Raw genomic sequence first — 14389 nt, forward strand, 5'->3', positions numbered from 1 at the left:
TTTTACAGAACTAAGAGAGTGAAGGGAGTAAATTCAGTAAGATAGGAAGTATGTGATGACTTGGTCATGTGTTTGCTATAAAATAACATGAAAACATTACGAATGTACTAGGTAGAACTACTTATGCAAAATTTCAAAACTGCCAGGAAAAGTTTAGCAGGTAGTGATGCTAAATTATGTTGAGTTATTTTGCTTACTTATTGAAGCAGCCAGTTTTCATGCTGGTATTCCGACTGGAACATGCAAAAACTCCCTGTTGGCTTTTTACTGCAGCTCATCCTCAAGGAGGATAGAAACCCTCCCTTTTCACTCCTTCGCTTCGCCCCTCCTGGCTCCTCAGGATAAGGATAACAAAGTGTGTTTATTTCTGAAAATAATCAATGGCTGGTGGCTTGTACTGATGGATGACACAAGGGGGAAAAAAACACCACTTGACATGATTGACCACCACACATATCAGTGCCAAGACAGATTTGCAGACTAGGGTCAGCCTCCAGGGACTTTAATTAAAAGAGGGTTGTTGGGAATGTACCAGGGTCCTGACTCTAGCGTTGGGGTTTCTGGGCAGGATGTTGGGATTGATTCTTCCTCGTATCTTCCCAACGGAGAACTATGTTACCAATTAGCTACTGTAAACATTTTACCTCAAAGGCCTTGAGCTCTTCTGGCCAGAGAGGTCATGATTCACAGTCCTGCCTCTTCCTTTTTCAAGGTGCACTGTCTCTGAAAAACTTGGAGGCTTAAACACTCTGGAGGCCTCAGAGGCAAAGGACAAATGGATATTTCACTCAAGTACAACACCACGGGTAGCGATATATTGTGCTCCCAAGTCACAAACAGAAAAGCAGTATCACAGACTAGTTCAGAACATGGATGGCAGAGGCAAATTGCTTGGGTTTGAATCTTAGCCCTGCCATTTGTTATGTGTGAACTGGAGTAAAATTTATTCAGTTATACAAGTTTCACTTTCCTCATTTGAAAAACTGAGGCCAACCCACCTGAATTGAGTGTGGTGAGATTTCAATGGGGGTAATTCATGTAAGAAGCTTGCTGGCTAAATCTCTCTATAACACACAAAAACCTAACAGTATTCTGTCCTTTTAGATGATCAAATCAATTAAAAGGGACAGACAGTAGAAATGGCAACCCTGCAGAAGATGTTCAGGAAATCCTATGAAGTTGACACTCTCCTCACACCATCATCTTTTCTCCCCCACTTCCTCTCAGCTAAGCATGATTAACCCTTCTGTTTCCCTCTGTGCTGTCATCATTGTTACAGTAAGGGGGTAAGGGGATGGCTATCAGAATCGAGGCAGGTCTATTAATACATGGTGCCTTCCTAGCACATAAGCTAGATTCTTACCTTTGCTGGTTTTTAACTGGCTACCCCTTCAACCTTCTTTCTTCCTTTCCTACCCAGATGTTTTCAGCTGTTACATCCTACTCTCTCCTTCTCCCTGAGAAGCTGAATTCTGTCCCTCAATCTGTCTTGCCTCTGTGGCTGGGGTCATGCTTCAACAGGATGGATGTTTCATCATTAATCAAGATGGCCCACCACCTAATCCTAAATGTGCTCCTGGACAGGCACTGCTGCTAACATGTCCTCACTGACCAGCTCAGACACAAGCCCTGAATTTATCATGACTTCTACATGCTCTCCTTGAGGGCCTAGGCCTCCAGCCCACAACGTACCCGGCCCCATCTTTCTCTTATCCTCCACACAGGTTAGCCTTCAAGGTTTCTCCTTGGTGGTCCAATTACCTGTTACGTTCTCAATTCTATCAACGTTAAATAACTATCTCTAAAGTGATTTTATCATGATAGTCCCAATGGACAGGCAACTGTGTTAAGCATTTCGTGATGTCCCAGCATACCAAGTAATTCTTTAAAATTCTGTTTTACTTTGTATGAGATTTAGGACATTCTTCTCACAGAAAAAGTAATGGTGGTTATGTTCTTTGTCTAAAAATACTTAGTTTAAAAGTACACTTAACTTATATATCTAAAGAATAATATTAACAACAGTATTCCAACTAATAAACCTTGTAGGAATAGGGCTTGACTTATATTATTGCACTGGCAATATAAGTAACAGTAATTGATGGTATTTTCGGTAGTCTGCACTCAGAAGAATACTCCCAATTGGCAGATGATAAACAGGGAGGACACGAAGCCTGCTCTACATGCCAAAGAGTCCGATGCATGTCCACATTAGTAAAAGAGACTTTTCTAGATTAGCTGTTGGGGAGGACAAAGGCAATTTCAGCCATTCCTAAGACCATACACTGGAACTGAGTGATTAAATCTTCTTTACTGACCAACCCTGTAAGAAGGTCACTTTACAAGATGCTTTCTCAAACGTATCATTTCTTCCTGCAGAAACCCCCATGAAGCTTATACACATACTTTTTGTCGTTTATAATTTCTCAAAGAGAAAAGGTACCTTAAATGGTCTGAAAAGCAGATAGAGCTCCCGAGGTTTGATATCCAGAGGGAGACCACTGACAAATAGGGTCCGGACCTGGAAAATAAACAGAAGTGATCAAGACAGTGAACAATCCAGAGAACAGCTATCACTTGTAATCTCAAAAATACATTCCTTCATATACTTCACGAGTCCTACCCAGTTCGTATTTTTTCCATAACCCAACTAACATTCTAACATTAAGATGCCAATAAGCAACTCCTGAATATTTCTATGGAATTACTCAGAGTGAATTACCTCTGGCTGATTTAAGTTTACAAACTTATTTCTCCTTTCCCAATTAGCCACTACCTGGTTCTAACACTATGAAGGGAAGAGAAGGTCTACAGAGTTAAAATATGAGCTTAAGAAAAACAGAAGTCATGAGAACAGCAAATCTACCACTTGTCTGCTCTATATCAAATGACTGCAAAACACGGTTCCAAAATAAAAATCGGAACAACTTTTGGTTTTTCATGTTTGTCCTTGCCTCTCCCTCGTCGGCATTAACAATTAATTTTAATAAATGTAAAAAGTTTGTTGAATAACCCTAACACATCTAAATAGTAGCCAAAATGCATAACTCTCCATCTGCTCAGTTCCAAAACAGCAGGGAAGACTTCACTGACCTATACCCCATGAGGCCTAAGGTACAAATTATGTGATTAATTTCTACCAAAATACAGAACACTGATGACACACTTTCATTTGGGAGGATCAGAAAAAACATGTTAGCATTTGACTGGGAACTTAAAGAATAGGTAGAATATTATCACACAAAGTGTAAGAGGAAACGGGCAAGACTCAGATGCAGAGAAAATACTAATAACCAAGGCAATGAAGAGGGTGATGGCACAGTATATTCTGGAAGAAGGGTAAGCCAAAACTGAACAGGTATCTGAAGAACAAACCACAGGGGGCATCAAAAGTCAATGCCTCAGGAATCTGGTGTTCACTGAATTGGCAAGGAGAAATCACTGAATTATCATCACCAGGTTTTCTTTCTACTTATTTTAGTGTTTTGTGTGCCTTCAGTCAAGTTTTCTACACCTTCCCACACACAATGAGATATAATGAACATGTAACATTGTGGAAGTTTAAGACATACAACGTAATGGTTCAATATACTTATATACTGGTAATCACCACCATAGCGTTAGCTACTGTGTCACATAAGCAACCATTTCTTTTTTTGTGGTGAAAACATTTAAGATCTACTCTGACTTTCCAGTATAAGGAATACAGTATTGTTAGCTATAATCACAGTGCTGAGCATTAGATACCCATAACTTCTACAATTTCTAGCTGGAAATTTGTAATCTCTGGCCAACATCTTGTGTCTCCATCTTGATCCCCTGGTAACCACCATTCTACTCTATTTCTAGAAAATTTGACTCCACCCCCACATATTCTATTCTTCTCTACTCAGGCTGATACAATTTGATGAAGTTCGGCATTAGAAATCATGTTGCTACCTTAAGAAAAATTCAATGCCGTATTGTTAACCATCTATAAATCTAGATTTTTCCTCAGTGCAAAACTGGGAGATTTTCTAGAACCCTAACACTTTCTATTGATTCTGGTTGTGAAGAAGCAAAAAGCAGGCAAGACCCTTTATTGACCCAGCAGACAGTAAAATATCATGCCATTTGCATGCAGGTGTGTAATCAACACTATGATGATGTAAACAGCCTCAGAATCATGAGGGCCTTATTTTTATTCATTCATATTTTAGATAACTTTATTGTGCTATAAATGATATACAGTTGGCCCACGAACACAGGTTTGAACTGGTCAACTTACAGGCACATTTTTCCCCCCAATACAGTTTAGTACTGTAAATGTATTTTCTCTTCCCTATGATTTTCTTAATAACTTTTCTCAGCTTATTTTATTGTAAGAATACAGCATACAAAATACATAACATACAAACTATGTATTTATGTTATTGGTAAAACTCCTAGTCAATAGTAGGCTATTAATAAGGGAGATAGAGGTTACATGTGGATTTTGACTATGCAGACGATCGGTGCTCCTAATCCCCCCAGGGATCAAGGGCCAACTACATAATAAACTGTACATTTTATTTACAATTTGATAAATATTAAAAAAAAAAAAAAACTTAATTGAGAGAGTGTGCGTGCACATTCATGACCAGGGGAGGGGCACAGGGGGAGAGAGAATCCCAAGCAGGCTCCATGCTGTCAGTGCAAAGCCCAAAGCAGGGCTCAATCCCACCAGCCGTGAGATCATGACCTGAGCCAAGATCAAGAGTCAGATACTTGACCAACTGAGCCACCCAGGCACCCCTACAATTTGATAAGTTTCCACATATTATAACCTATGAAACCAGAACAACAATCAAGATAATTAACATATCCATCACCTAAGTTTCCTGCTACCCTGTCCTACCATCCACATCCCCAGGCAATCACTGATCTGTGCCTTCTGTCACTAGGATTATGGATGGTGCAATGGTTTATACAAATGGAGCCATAAAGTATGTATTCTTTTTGGCTGGCTTTTTTACTTCAGCATAACTATTCTGAGATTCATCCACTGTTTAAATAGTCTATTCCTTTTCATTATTGAGTAGTATTCGGTTGTATGGATACACCACAGTTCATTTATCCATTCAACTGATGGGACATTTGGGTTATTTCTAGTTTTTGCTTTTACAAATAAAATGGCTTTGGAGATGAACATGCATCGATTTGTACAAGTCTTTGTATGGATATATGTTTTCTTTCTTCTTGGTTAATTACCTAGGAGTGGAAGAGCTGAATGATATGGTAGGTATAAGGCTTAATTTTTAAACAACTGCCCTTCAATTCCTTCTTTTATGGCCCATAACATGATAAATGCTGTGTACTTAAAAACAAATGTGTATTCCATTGCTCTTGGATAGTACTGTTTTACAAATGCTGATTAGATTCAATTTACCTTTTGCCTTCTCCCGTCTCCCTCAACTTTGCCAGAGATAAAGACTCCTTTTTCCAGGAACTTTGTTTTACCAAAGCTAAGGCCAAATTACTGACAACTGCCAAAGACACAGATGATGAGGGAATCCTGTATTCAGTATGCCCTCCCTGCCATCAACAATGTTCTTCCCACAGTCCAAGTAAGTAAACACCATCTGTCCCTGGCTGCTCTAGCCAGGACACTCTGGAAGAGAGGGAATCCCAGCTCCCATTCACTCAAATTTTGCTGAGTACCCATTATGTCTGACATTATGCCAGGTACTGACTGGATTACAGATTTCCAAGGAAATAATATAATAAGCAGATTCTATGGTTTAAACACTGGAGTACCATTTGTCCATTAGCTATGTGACATATTAATTAAAATCTAGGGAGTTAACTTAGAAAATAAACTACCATTTATAGTATTGTTCTAAAGAAAAATACTTTACAAACTTACAAGTCAAACAATTTACCAGCAAAATAGAAATCTGGGGGTTATCAAAATATTACTTGATATAAATCAAGGTTCAGGGGCACGTAGGTGGCCCAGTCGGGTATGTGTCTGACTTTGGCTCAGGTCATGATCTCAACGGTTCCTGAGTTCGAGCCCTGCGACAGGCTCTGTGCTGACAGCTTGGAGCCTGGAGCCTGCTTCAGATTGTGTGTCTGTGTGTCTCTCTCTCTCTCTCTCTCTCTCTCTCTCTCTCTGCAACTCCCCGCTCACATCCTGTCTCTCAAAAAATAAAAACGTTAAAAAAAATTTTTTAAATAAAGGTTCATTTACATCAAAATGCAGTATTATGCAATAAAAATTATGTCTAAGAAAAAGAATGCTCAAGGAAAAAGTACAAATAGTTTGATTTTATTCTGTAAAACAGCCCACACACATATGTATTGAGAGGTATAACATGCGTTTGCAGGACATATACACAAAAATGGGTATATTTATATGGGTTAGCCCTGAGTGGTGGAAGAAGTGATTTTAATGTTTATTAGCTTATTTATACTTTTTTAAATGATATGCATGTACTAGATAACTTTATTTTGTGGAGAATTGCCTAGATTTTTTTTATTGTTTTCTTTAGGAAACTATAAACAATGTCAGTATTTACATCAATAAGAATTTTTAAGTTTACAGAGGAAACTTTTAATGTAAACATTTCAGAATTAGAAGTGATGCTGATTTTAGTATCTCAAAGTGTTATACATGAAAAAAAATTGAACTCCCATTAGCCCTAAGCTTGCCATGCACTCACAGATGACAAGAGGCTCAAAGCAGTAATTCTGTTCAAACTGGAGGCAACTAAAATGTCTAGTATTTTACTTACACATGGACACAAGTTACATTTCCTATAATCTAGTGAATCTGTTTCAAGAAGCTGCCAAGATATCTCTTCTCTCACTGAAGAGAGATTCTCTCCTCTGACAAAACACATTGGCAAGGAGAAATAATTTTCAAATAGTTACATTATATGAGTACAACTAAAGCTCACAAATACAGTGCTTGGAATCTACATGCTTTGAATCCTTTTTAGATCTCCTCAGACTAGGACATTTAAGTTAAAAAAAAAAATCATGGATAATGAATGGACAAAACTCTTCCTGAATATCTAACTCATGCTTTTTTCCTTGTGACTGGGCTCTAGATCGTGGATATAAAAAAAAAGGGGGGGGGGGAGGTGCCTGGGTGGCTCAGTTGGTTAAGCATCCGACTTCGGCTCAGGTACGATCTCGCAGTTTGTGAGCTCAAGCCCCGCGTCGGACTCTGTGCTGACAGCTCAGAGCCTGGAGCCTGCTTTGGATTCTGTCTCCCTCTTTCTCTGCCCCTCCCGCACTCGCGCTGTCTCTCTCCCCCTCGGAAAGAAAATAAACATTAAAAAAAAGTTGTTTTTTTTAAGACAAGTTTAGCTCCCCCCCATTCTTCTCACCCCCACACTTTTTTTTTTTTTATCTTAACCATTATATAGCAAAACATTTGTCTTTACCATGTCTGTGGAAATCACAAAGGTAAAAAGCATGCTTCTTGCTTGCAGGGAGCTTAGGACCAGTGAAGGAGACAGAACATACAAATAAATATGATAACAGAAAGCTTAATTCATTCACAAAGTAACCAAAAGTGAAAGAAAAGTTTGAGACACATAAATGATCAAACAGTCAGGAAAAAAAGGTCCCCCAAAATAACAAATGAATGATACCAAATGAACTTTGTGGCAGGTCAATCACTGTCCAAGGCAGCCCTTAACATACCAGAAGTGTCTGTGGATACAGATGTGCCTGGCGCTAGCCTCTAGCATCACAGATGTTTACTTTATCAGACACATGGGGAAACACATTTCTTAGTCAAGGACACAACATGCCTCATAGAAGTGCAAGACATGAAGCTGCTGACAGCTCTATCCCAAAGGGACTCTGATGGATTCTGTGGATGTACCTCCTATTTCATCTTTGCCACAAAAGAACTGAAAGAAATGCCAGGGGAAATCTCCTGTGCTGGACAGTAAGAGCAAGGAGACTTCTTTGCTCACTTATCTGGCATTCCCTCTAGAGGCCCTAGTTACATTTTGGATAAAACTAACCATGTGTTCTTCAGTGGCAGTGCCAGTTCCCACCAGAAAGACAAGCCACGTTTCAGTGACGGACTTCAATAAACTCTAATTTAGTAAGTAAAGTCATTGTGTCAGGTTTGTGTTTTCCTGGACAAAAAGGTCAACGTAGGCCTTGAAATGGAAAGATCCTATGTTTAACAAAGAACACACATTATCCTGCAGGTAATCTAGACATTAAAATATAAACCAACAAATGCTTCATTTCAGTACACAGCAGGAATCACACTTTACAGCCAGCGGCCCTATCTGGTAAACACCATAGCGGCCAAAGACTCTAGGCCTACGGGCATTTTCTGTGTATGTTTTTTAGGTGTTTATAAGATGTTAGGGATCACTTCTAGCTGCTCTGAGCTGACCTCTTGAGGTACATCTCAAATTCACAGGATTGGGAAAAGCTAGTTCTCATTTTCTAAATGATTCATGATTAACTACAGAAGTCACTAATTTGCATCATTCTAATGAGTGAAGCCCATAGGGTACTTCTATCTATGATAATCTATCCCCTGCAAGCTCTCTATCCACCTACCCAAATTCTTAAACCTATAAATGCAAACTCCAAAAGAAGCTTTGAAAGGTGCTATAGGTTTAAGTCTTTCTTTTGGGGTACCCATTCTTATCTGTAAGTATACTTGTGTGTTTCAAAGGTCTTTCAAATTGTTTTAGAGTATTTGGTACTCTTATTTGGTAGTAAGCATAATCCTAGGCACAGAGTGTATAGTCTATAAATCTCTCTTGGATTACTTTAGAAATCTACAAAAGAATACTGTATATTCACAGGAGACAATAAATGCTCGCATGTCGACACCTCTTGGCTGACAACATGGTAAACAAGAGGAGGTAACCAAATTTCCCAGGCACAACCTAGATCAGTATGGTTACAACATCAAATGACAAATACTCATATGACAAAAAGGCAGAAAAGGTTAACATTATTAGAGACAAGTTTAAAAGAAAAGGAAAGGAGATAAAAAGAATCACAAGCAAGGGAGAAAAACGAAAAAGACTGAAAACGTAGACCAAAAGACAAACAGATCACAAAAATTCAGGACTGTACACGCAATAACATAGAGAGATCAATATATGGTTACTAGTAAAATCACTCCCATTTCAACTTAATAATGATTTAAATATACTTTTGTATAAATAAATCCCAAATCCACTATGAATTAACAATCCACAAGGTTTTTTGAAAAAATATTCAAAATTACTAGCTTGCACATTTAAAATGATGAGTAGATAACCAGGTCTACTGACAAAGGCTCCTGACTATTAAGTGAAAAGGCAAACACCAGAATTTGTCTATAATCCCAGTTTAATTCTTTTAAGTGTTGTTATGAGTTAGTAGATGCTTAAGAAAAAAGAAAGGTACTGAAATAATGTTTACTAAATTACTGTTCTGTCAATAGCAGGGAAGGTGGAATTATTACAGAGAACTTTAATTTTACATATTTATACACATAGGCATTTAAATATTCAGAAGCATAAACCATTTCTTAAAAAGAGAATACACACAGCCCACAGAGATCTCCTTCATTTGGAAATAGGAACCTTGGGTCCAACCTATCCTTCTGTCCTTAGCTGGTCTCATTTTTCTGCCTGTGGCTCCACAGGGACAAACCTGATCCAGCAGAAGTATATATATTCATTTAATTTGCTTCACATTCCAATTCTGACAAAAGTCAGTGTTTCTTTGTACCTTCACCAAAAATAAAATCTAACAAAAAACAGGCATCAATGACTCTAAATTAAGGGCCTAGGAGCAGGACCATCCTCGCTTCAGTCAAAAGGGTCTCTTCGTTTGTCAACACCCTACTTCCCACTAAAACAACAACACAGGGATCATGCACTCTCCAACTCCCAAGGAAGTGCCAGCTTTCTTCTGGGAGATCATGTAATATAAACTTGGTTTCAGGGACAGAAAAGTTAAAGAGCTCCACATATCTGTGCAGCATAAACCCCATAGCACTGGGTTGTTTTAACACACAAGGCAGGGGAGGAGGTTCAGAGCCCAGTTTTTAAATTTTACATACAGATTATTTTACTCTCTTTAAATAAAGTATTGATGGGTTTAATTATTTGCTTCTTCTGTAAGCATCACCTGAAACAAAAAACTCCCAACAGTGAATCCTGCTGAGGATGGCTTTGTCATCTCATTTCCAAAGGCTGCTTTGTTGGCCTGCTATGATTTCGCATTCATGTATTGCCACTATGAAAATGGATTACCACAATCATTAAAATGGTCTGCCAGGAATTTTATTCTGGTTGCAGCTCAAGAGAAACTGACCGGCCTTTGGTCAAGCTCCAGTTTCTTATTGGCATGGATTTCAAGATGGGATAAGTGGTCAAGTTCCACTCTCCTGGCCCCCTACTGGACTTAAAGACACATTCCATTACTAACCCTGGGAAGGTTACGCTGTGGTTCAGGAGGCCAGGGTGCTACAGACACCAAGGAGCGATTAACCATGGGATAGAAGGGTTATTACCATGTTGTTGTTATAAACTCCCAGGTTTTAGTTTTAGGTTGATCATCTAAAACGTAATTATCCATATTGCAAGTCTTCCTAGCTCTGAGGGATCCACTAGTGTTTGCCCTGAGTGACATGCAGTTGTAGAAGATCAGTATCCATAGAATAACCAAATTTAGAGTCTTACTTTGGGCCCCTGGACACCAGGGTACCTTTGCCAAAGTGATCAGCAAGTTTCCAGTAAGATCAGGGAAAGAAGGAAGAAGACTCATGGGAGCACATACAGAAGTAGAACCACCATGGTTCCATAAACTCGTATGTGCAGGGCTCAGAATATGCAAAGGAAACAGAGACAGCAAGTTAGCACTGGGTACACCACACCACTGTGTTCACTGAGGAGATATCCTGGCCCAATCCAATGTCAATTTATAGTCAATCAGATGGTCTCATCATCTCCCAGGTTTATACAACTGCTTAAGACCAAAGTCCAACCTAGGCCATACCTCACGTCTGCTATATATCTAAAAGGATAAGAGATAAATCAAGAATTTCTAGGGTTTGAAACTACCCAAGAATAGGCAGATGTGTCTGTACATGTGGGCCCTTAATCTCATTAAGAAACTTCCTTAGGCCTGTCAGATACAAAGGGAGGTGGGTACCAGAAACAAGTCAGGAATTTAGAGTTTCCCAGGAAACTACATACATAAATGTGCGCATATAAGAACTCAACTCCATTAGGAAGCTCATGGTTGCTGTCCAACATAGTATATGGTTGTCAGGTTCCTAGAGTTCAATAAGAAGTTCCTTATAAAATCAGGATGCTTTACCCTCTTACCTCTAGTCCTCTCCTTATCGATGCTGGCTTCCCTTAGTCCCTTTTAAGTCAACTTTCTGATGGCTAACTCTGTTTCAACCTTGGATAGCCCACATAATCCTACTCTTCATTCAATTACACTGCCTGCATTGCTAAAACATGAAGATTTTCAAACATATTCATTAATGCTGTGTATTGTAAACTGAAGTTTGCATTTTAATCCCCTAATGTGCACTTGCCCTTAGGATTTTAATCCTATAGAGTACGATGAAGTTGAATGTCCGAAAGATTATCTGGGCTATCCACATACAGCCTTTTCCATGCACTGACAAAATGAAGTACAAGCAGAAGAAGAGCTTACCAAAATCTCAAGCCCTTTCTTTCTCCTTCTGCATAGTTCAGATGACTGAACAGATCTGCTTCACAAAATAAGAAAAAAAGTCATTCCACCTCTCCCAGCTATACAGAAAAAGCTATCCCAAGCAGTTTTTTGTAGTCACAAAGTACCCGAAAAAAAATTCAGAATCAGGGGCTATGGTCCCAACACTGCCCAGGGCTGTAAAAGATTTGTTTTTTACCTTAAGTGGATAAAGTTCATCTGAGGAACTTGATCCCACTGTGAACTTCAGTTTGCAGCACACTCTTAATAACCATCCATAATGCACCACAGTTCTAACGAACTAGAAAGCTGTGGGAAAAAGTTGGTTTCCCCATGTGTAGTTGTGAGAAATGACTCCATATACACTTCAAATTCTTCGATGCCAAGTCAGTTCGCCTTCAAACTGAATGTTCTTCCCCATATGATAGTGGTGAGCATCCTAGTACTTAACAGTAGGTGCCAAGTATTTGTATAAGGAACTAAATGAGTAAATGTGAAACTGAGTCACAGTACTAGGAATGAGGCATAAGAGAGAGCCACATAATTTATGAACATCCAGATATGGAGGAATATGAGGAAATAAAATTGTGATTTTTATACACATTCAACAGGATAAGTACTCAAAGAGGATATGTACTAAAACAATAAATAATAAGCACTTATGTGGAACCACACTGCTGGGATTCAAATCCCAGTTCTGCAACTCACTAGCTATGAACCTTCATCTGTCCATTCAGAAATTTCCTCATCTGGGAACGAGAGACAACAATGGTACCTACTTGTGGCAGTTTTTAAATATGTCCACAGCATTTTTTGTACTCTTCCATTCAAGAGGTGAAGCTGGATTCTCCTCCCCTTCAGTGTGGGCTTCACTTAGTGACTCACCTCTAATGAACAGAATACAGCAGAAGTGATAGCATGTAGTTAGCATGTAGCATGTAGTCTGTTAACTTCAAACACTGGGTCAAACAAGGCATTGTGGCTTCTTCAACAGAAGCAGGCCCTCTTGGATCATTTGCTCTGGGGGAAGCCAGCTGCCATGTCATACTGATACTCAAGAGACAACATGGAGAAAAATTTAGAGTTTGAATTCGCCTAGACAGGAAACTAGATACATAAATGTGTGCATGTGATAGGAACTGAGAGGCCTCTGGTCAAAAGCCATGTGATGTGGCCATCTTGGAAGACCTTCCAGCCCCAGTCAATGCTTCTTATGACTGCAGCCCCCAGCTAACAATGTCCTGACTGTATCCTCAAGAGAACTTGAGCTAGATCCACCTACCATAGCTTCTCCTAAATTCCTGACCCTTAGAAACTGTGAAATAACAAATGTTTAAAACCATTAAATTCTGGGGTAATTTCTTAACAAACTTGCTGGAAGGATTAAATAAATTAATAGGAAGTGAAATGCCTCAAGTTCAGTACCAGGTTCTCAGTAAGGACTCAGAAAATTTTATCTGTATTAAAGTAGCTTACACCACTCAAAAGAAGATGCATTTTTATGCTCCAAAGGCAAATCAATCCTAAGAGAGGCTGCAACTGATAATATTATCATGCAACTGTTACACACAGGCTTAAAATGGGCGAAAGGTAAAAAGTTTGCACAGTAAAAGGAAGTAACATGCTTAAGTATTTTCCACAATATGAACCTCAAAAGTGTGACTTAGAGTCCCTTTTATTACCAATCTCTCTACCTCTTTAGAAGGCCAGGAGCAAATTCCGCTCTGGCCAGCACCCTACCCCCCCAGCTGGTCGTGCATCCTCAACTCCTACTTCCTCATGTGACAAGCGTTAAACAAAGAAGGAAGGAGAAATCTCTTTTCGTTCTATTAAAGATTTTAAAAAGTATCAAGGTTAATGGTTTAAGTATTCCTATCAAGGAGAAAACAAATTTTGAAGTGATATTAGGCAAATTATCAATCTCTAAAATCTTTAATTTGGACATAACAACATCTGCCCTCTTCCTACCTACTTTTACGGGAAACTGAAAGTATGAATTAAGTGGCATCATTCAAGGTACATGAAAAGTATAGTTTACTCAATTTGAGAACATTTCTGATTTGTTTAATCACTACTTTTTATTGTATACAATATTTTAGCTACATTATACACTCGATTAGTATCCAAAATTCATTAAATCATCCACTTGCTTAACATTCATCGTGGATTGAATCCTCTCATCGGATACAAAAATAAAGAGAATACCAACGTTGGAAAGGATGTGAAGAAACCCTATGTCTTAGATACACTGCTGGCAGGAATATAAAAAGGTACAATCACAGTCTAGAAAACAGTTTGGCAGTTTCTTAGCAAAAAATGCAATTACCGGTGTGTGCCTGGGTGGCCCAGTCAGTTAGCGTCTCTTATTTCAGCTAGGTCATGATCTCACAGTTTTTGAGTTCAAGCCCCAAGCTGGGCTCTATGCTGTCAGCAGAGAGCCTCCTTGGGATTCTCTCTCTCTCTCTCTCTCTCTCTCTCTCTCTCTCTCTGCTCCTCCCCTGCAAGTGCACTTGCACACTCTCTCTCAGAAATAAACTTACCAAAAAAAAAAAAAAAAAAAAAGCAATTACTATACAACCTAGCAATTGCACTCTTGAGTCTTTTTATCCGAGAGAAATGAAGATTTATGTTCACACAAAAACCCGTACACAAATATTCAGAAACCTTTGATTCATAATTACCAAACAAATAAGCCAGA

The 14389-nt window shown here is 38.9% G+C and overlaps 1 protein-coding gene across 4 annotated transcripts in view; it reads right to left on the reverse strand.

Moving 5' to 3' along the window:
• The window catches only part of RBPMS (RNA binding protein, mRNA processing factor), a 167899-nt gene that overhangs the window by 88291 nt on the left and 65219 nt on the right, over positions 1–14389 (reverse strand). For 3 of the 4 annotated variants that reach the window (XM_049632519.1, XM_049632516.1, XM_049632518.1), the window contains exon 2: positions 2444–2521. In XM_049632519.1, the coding sequence (XP_049488476.1) occupies positions 2444–2521 (78 nt within the window). Of the gene's footprint in view, positions 1–2443; positions 2522–11673; positions 11729–11890; positions 12405–14389 lie in introns of those variants that run through there. The other variant, XM_049632517.1, reaches the window with a different exon arrangement.

The sequence above is a fragment of the Panthera uncia genome, chromosome B1 (assembly GCF_023721935.1).
Source record: "Panthera uncia isolate 11264 chromosome B1, Puncia_PCG_1.0, whole genome shotgun sequence".
NCBI lineage: Eukaryota > Metazoa > Chordata > Mammalia > Carnivora > Felidae > Panthera > Panthera uncia.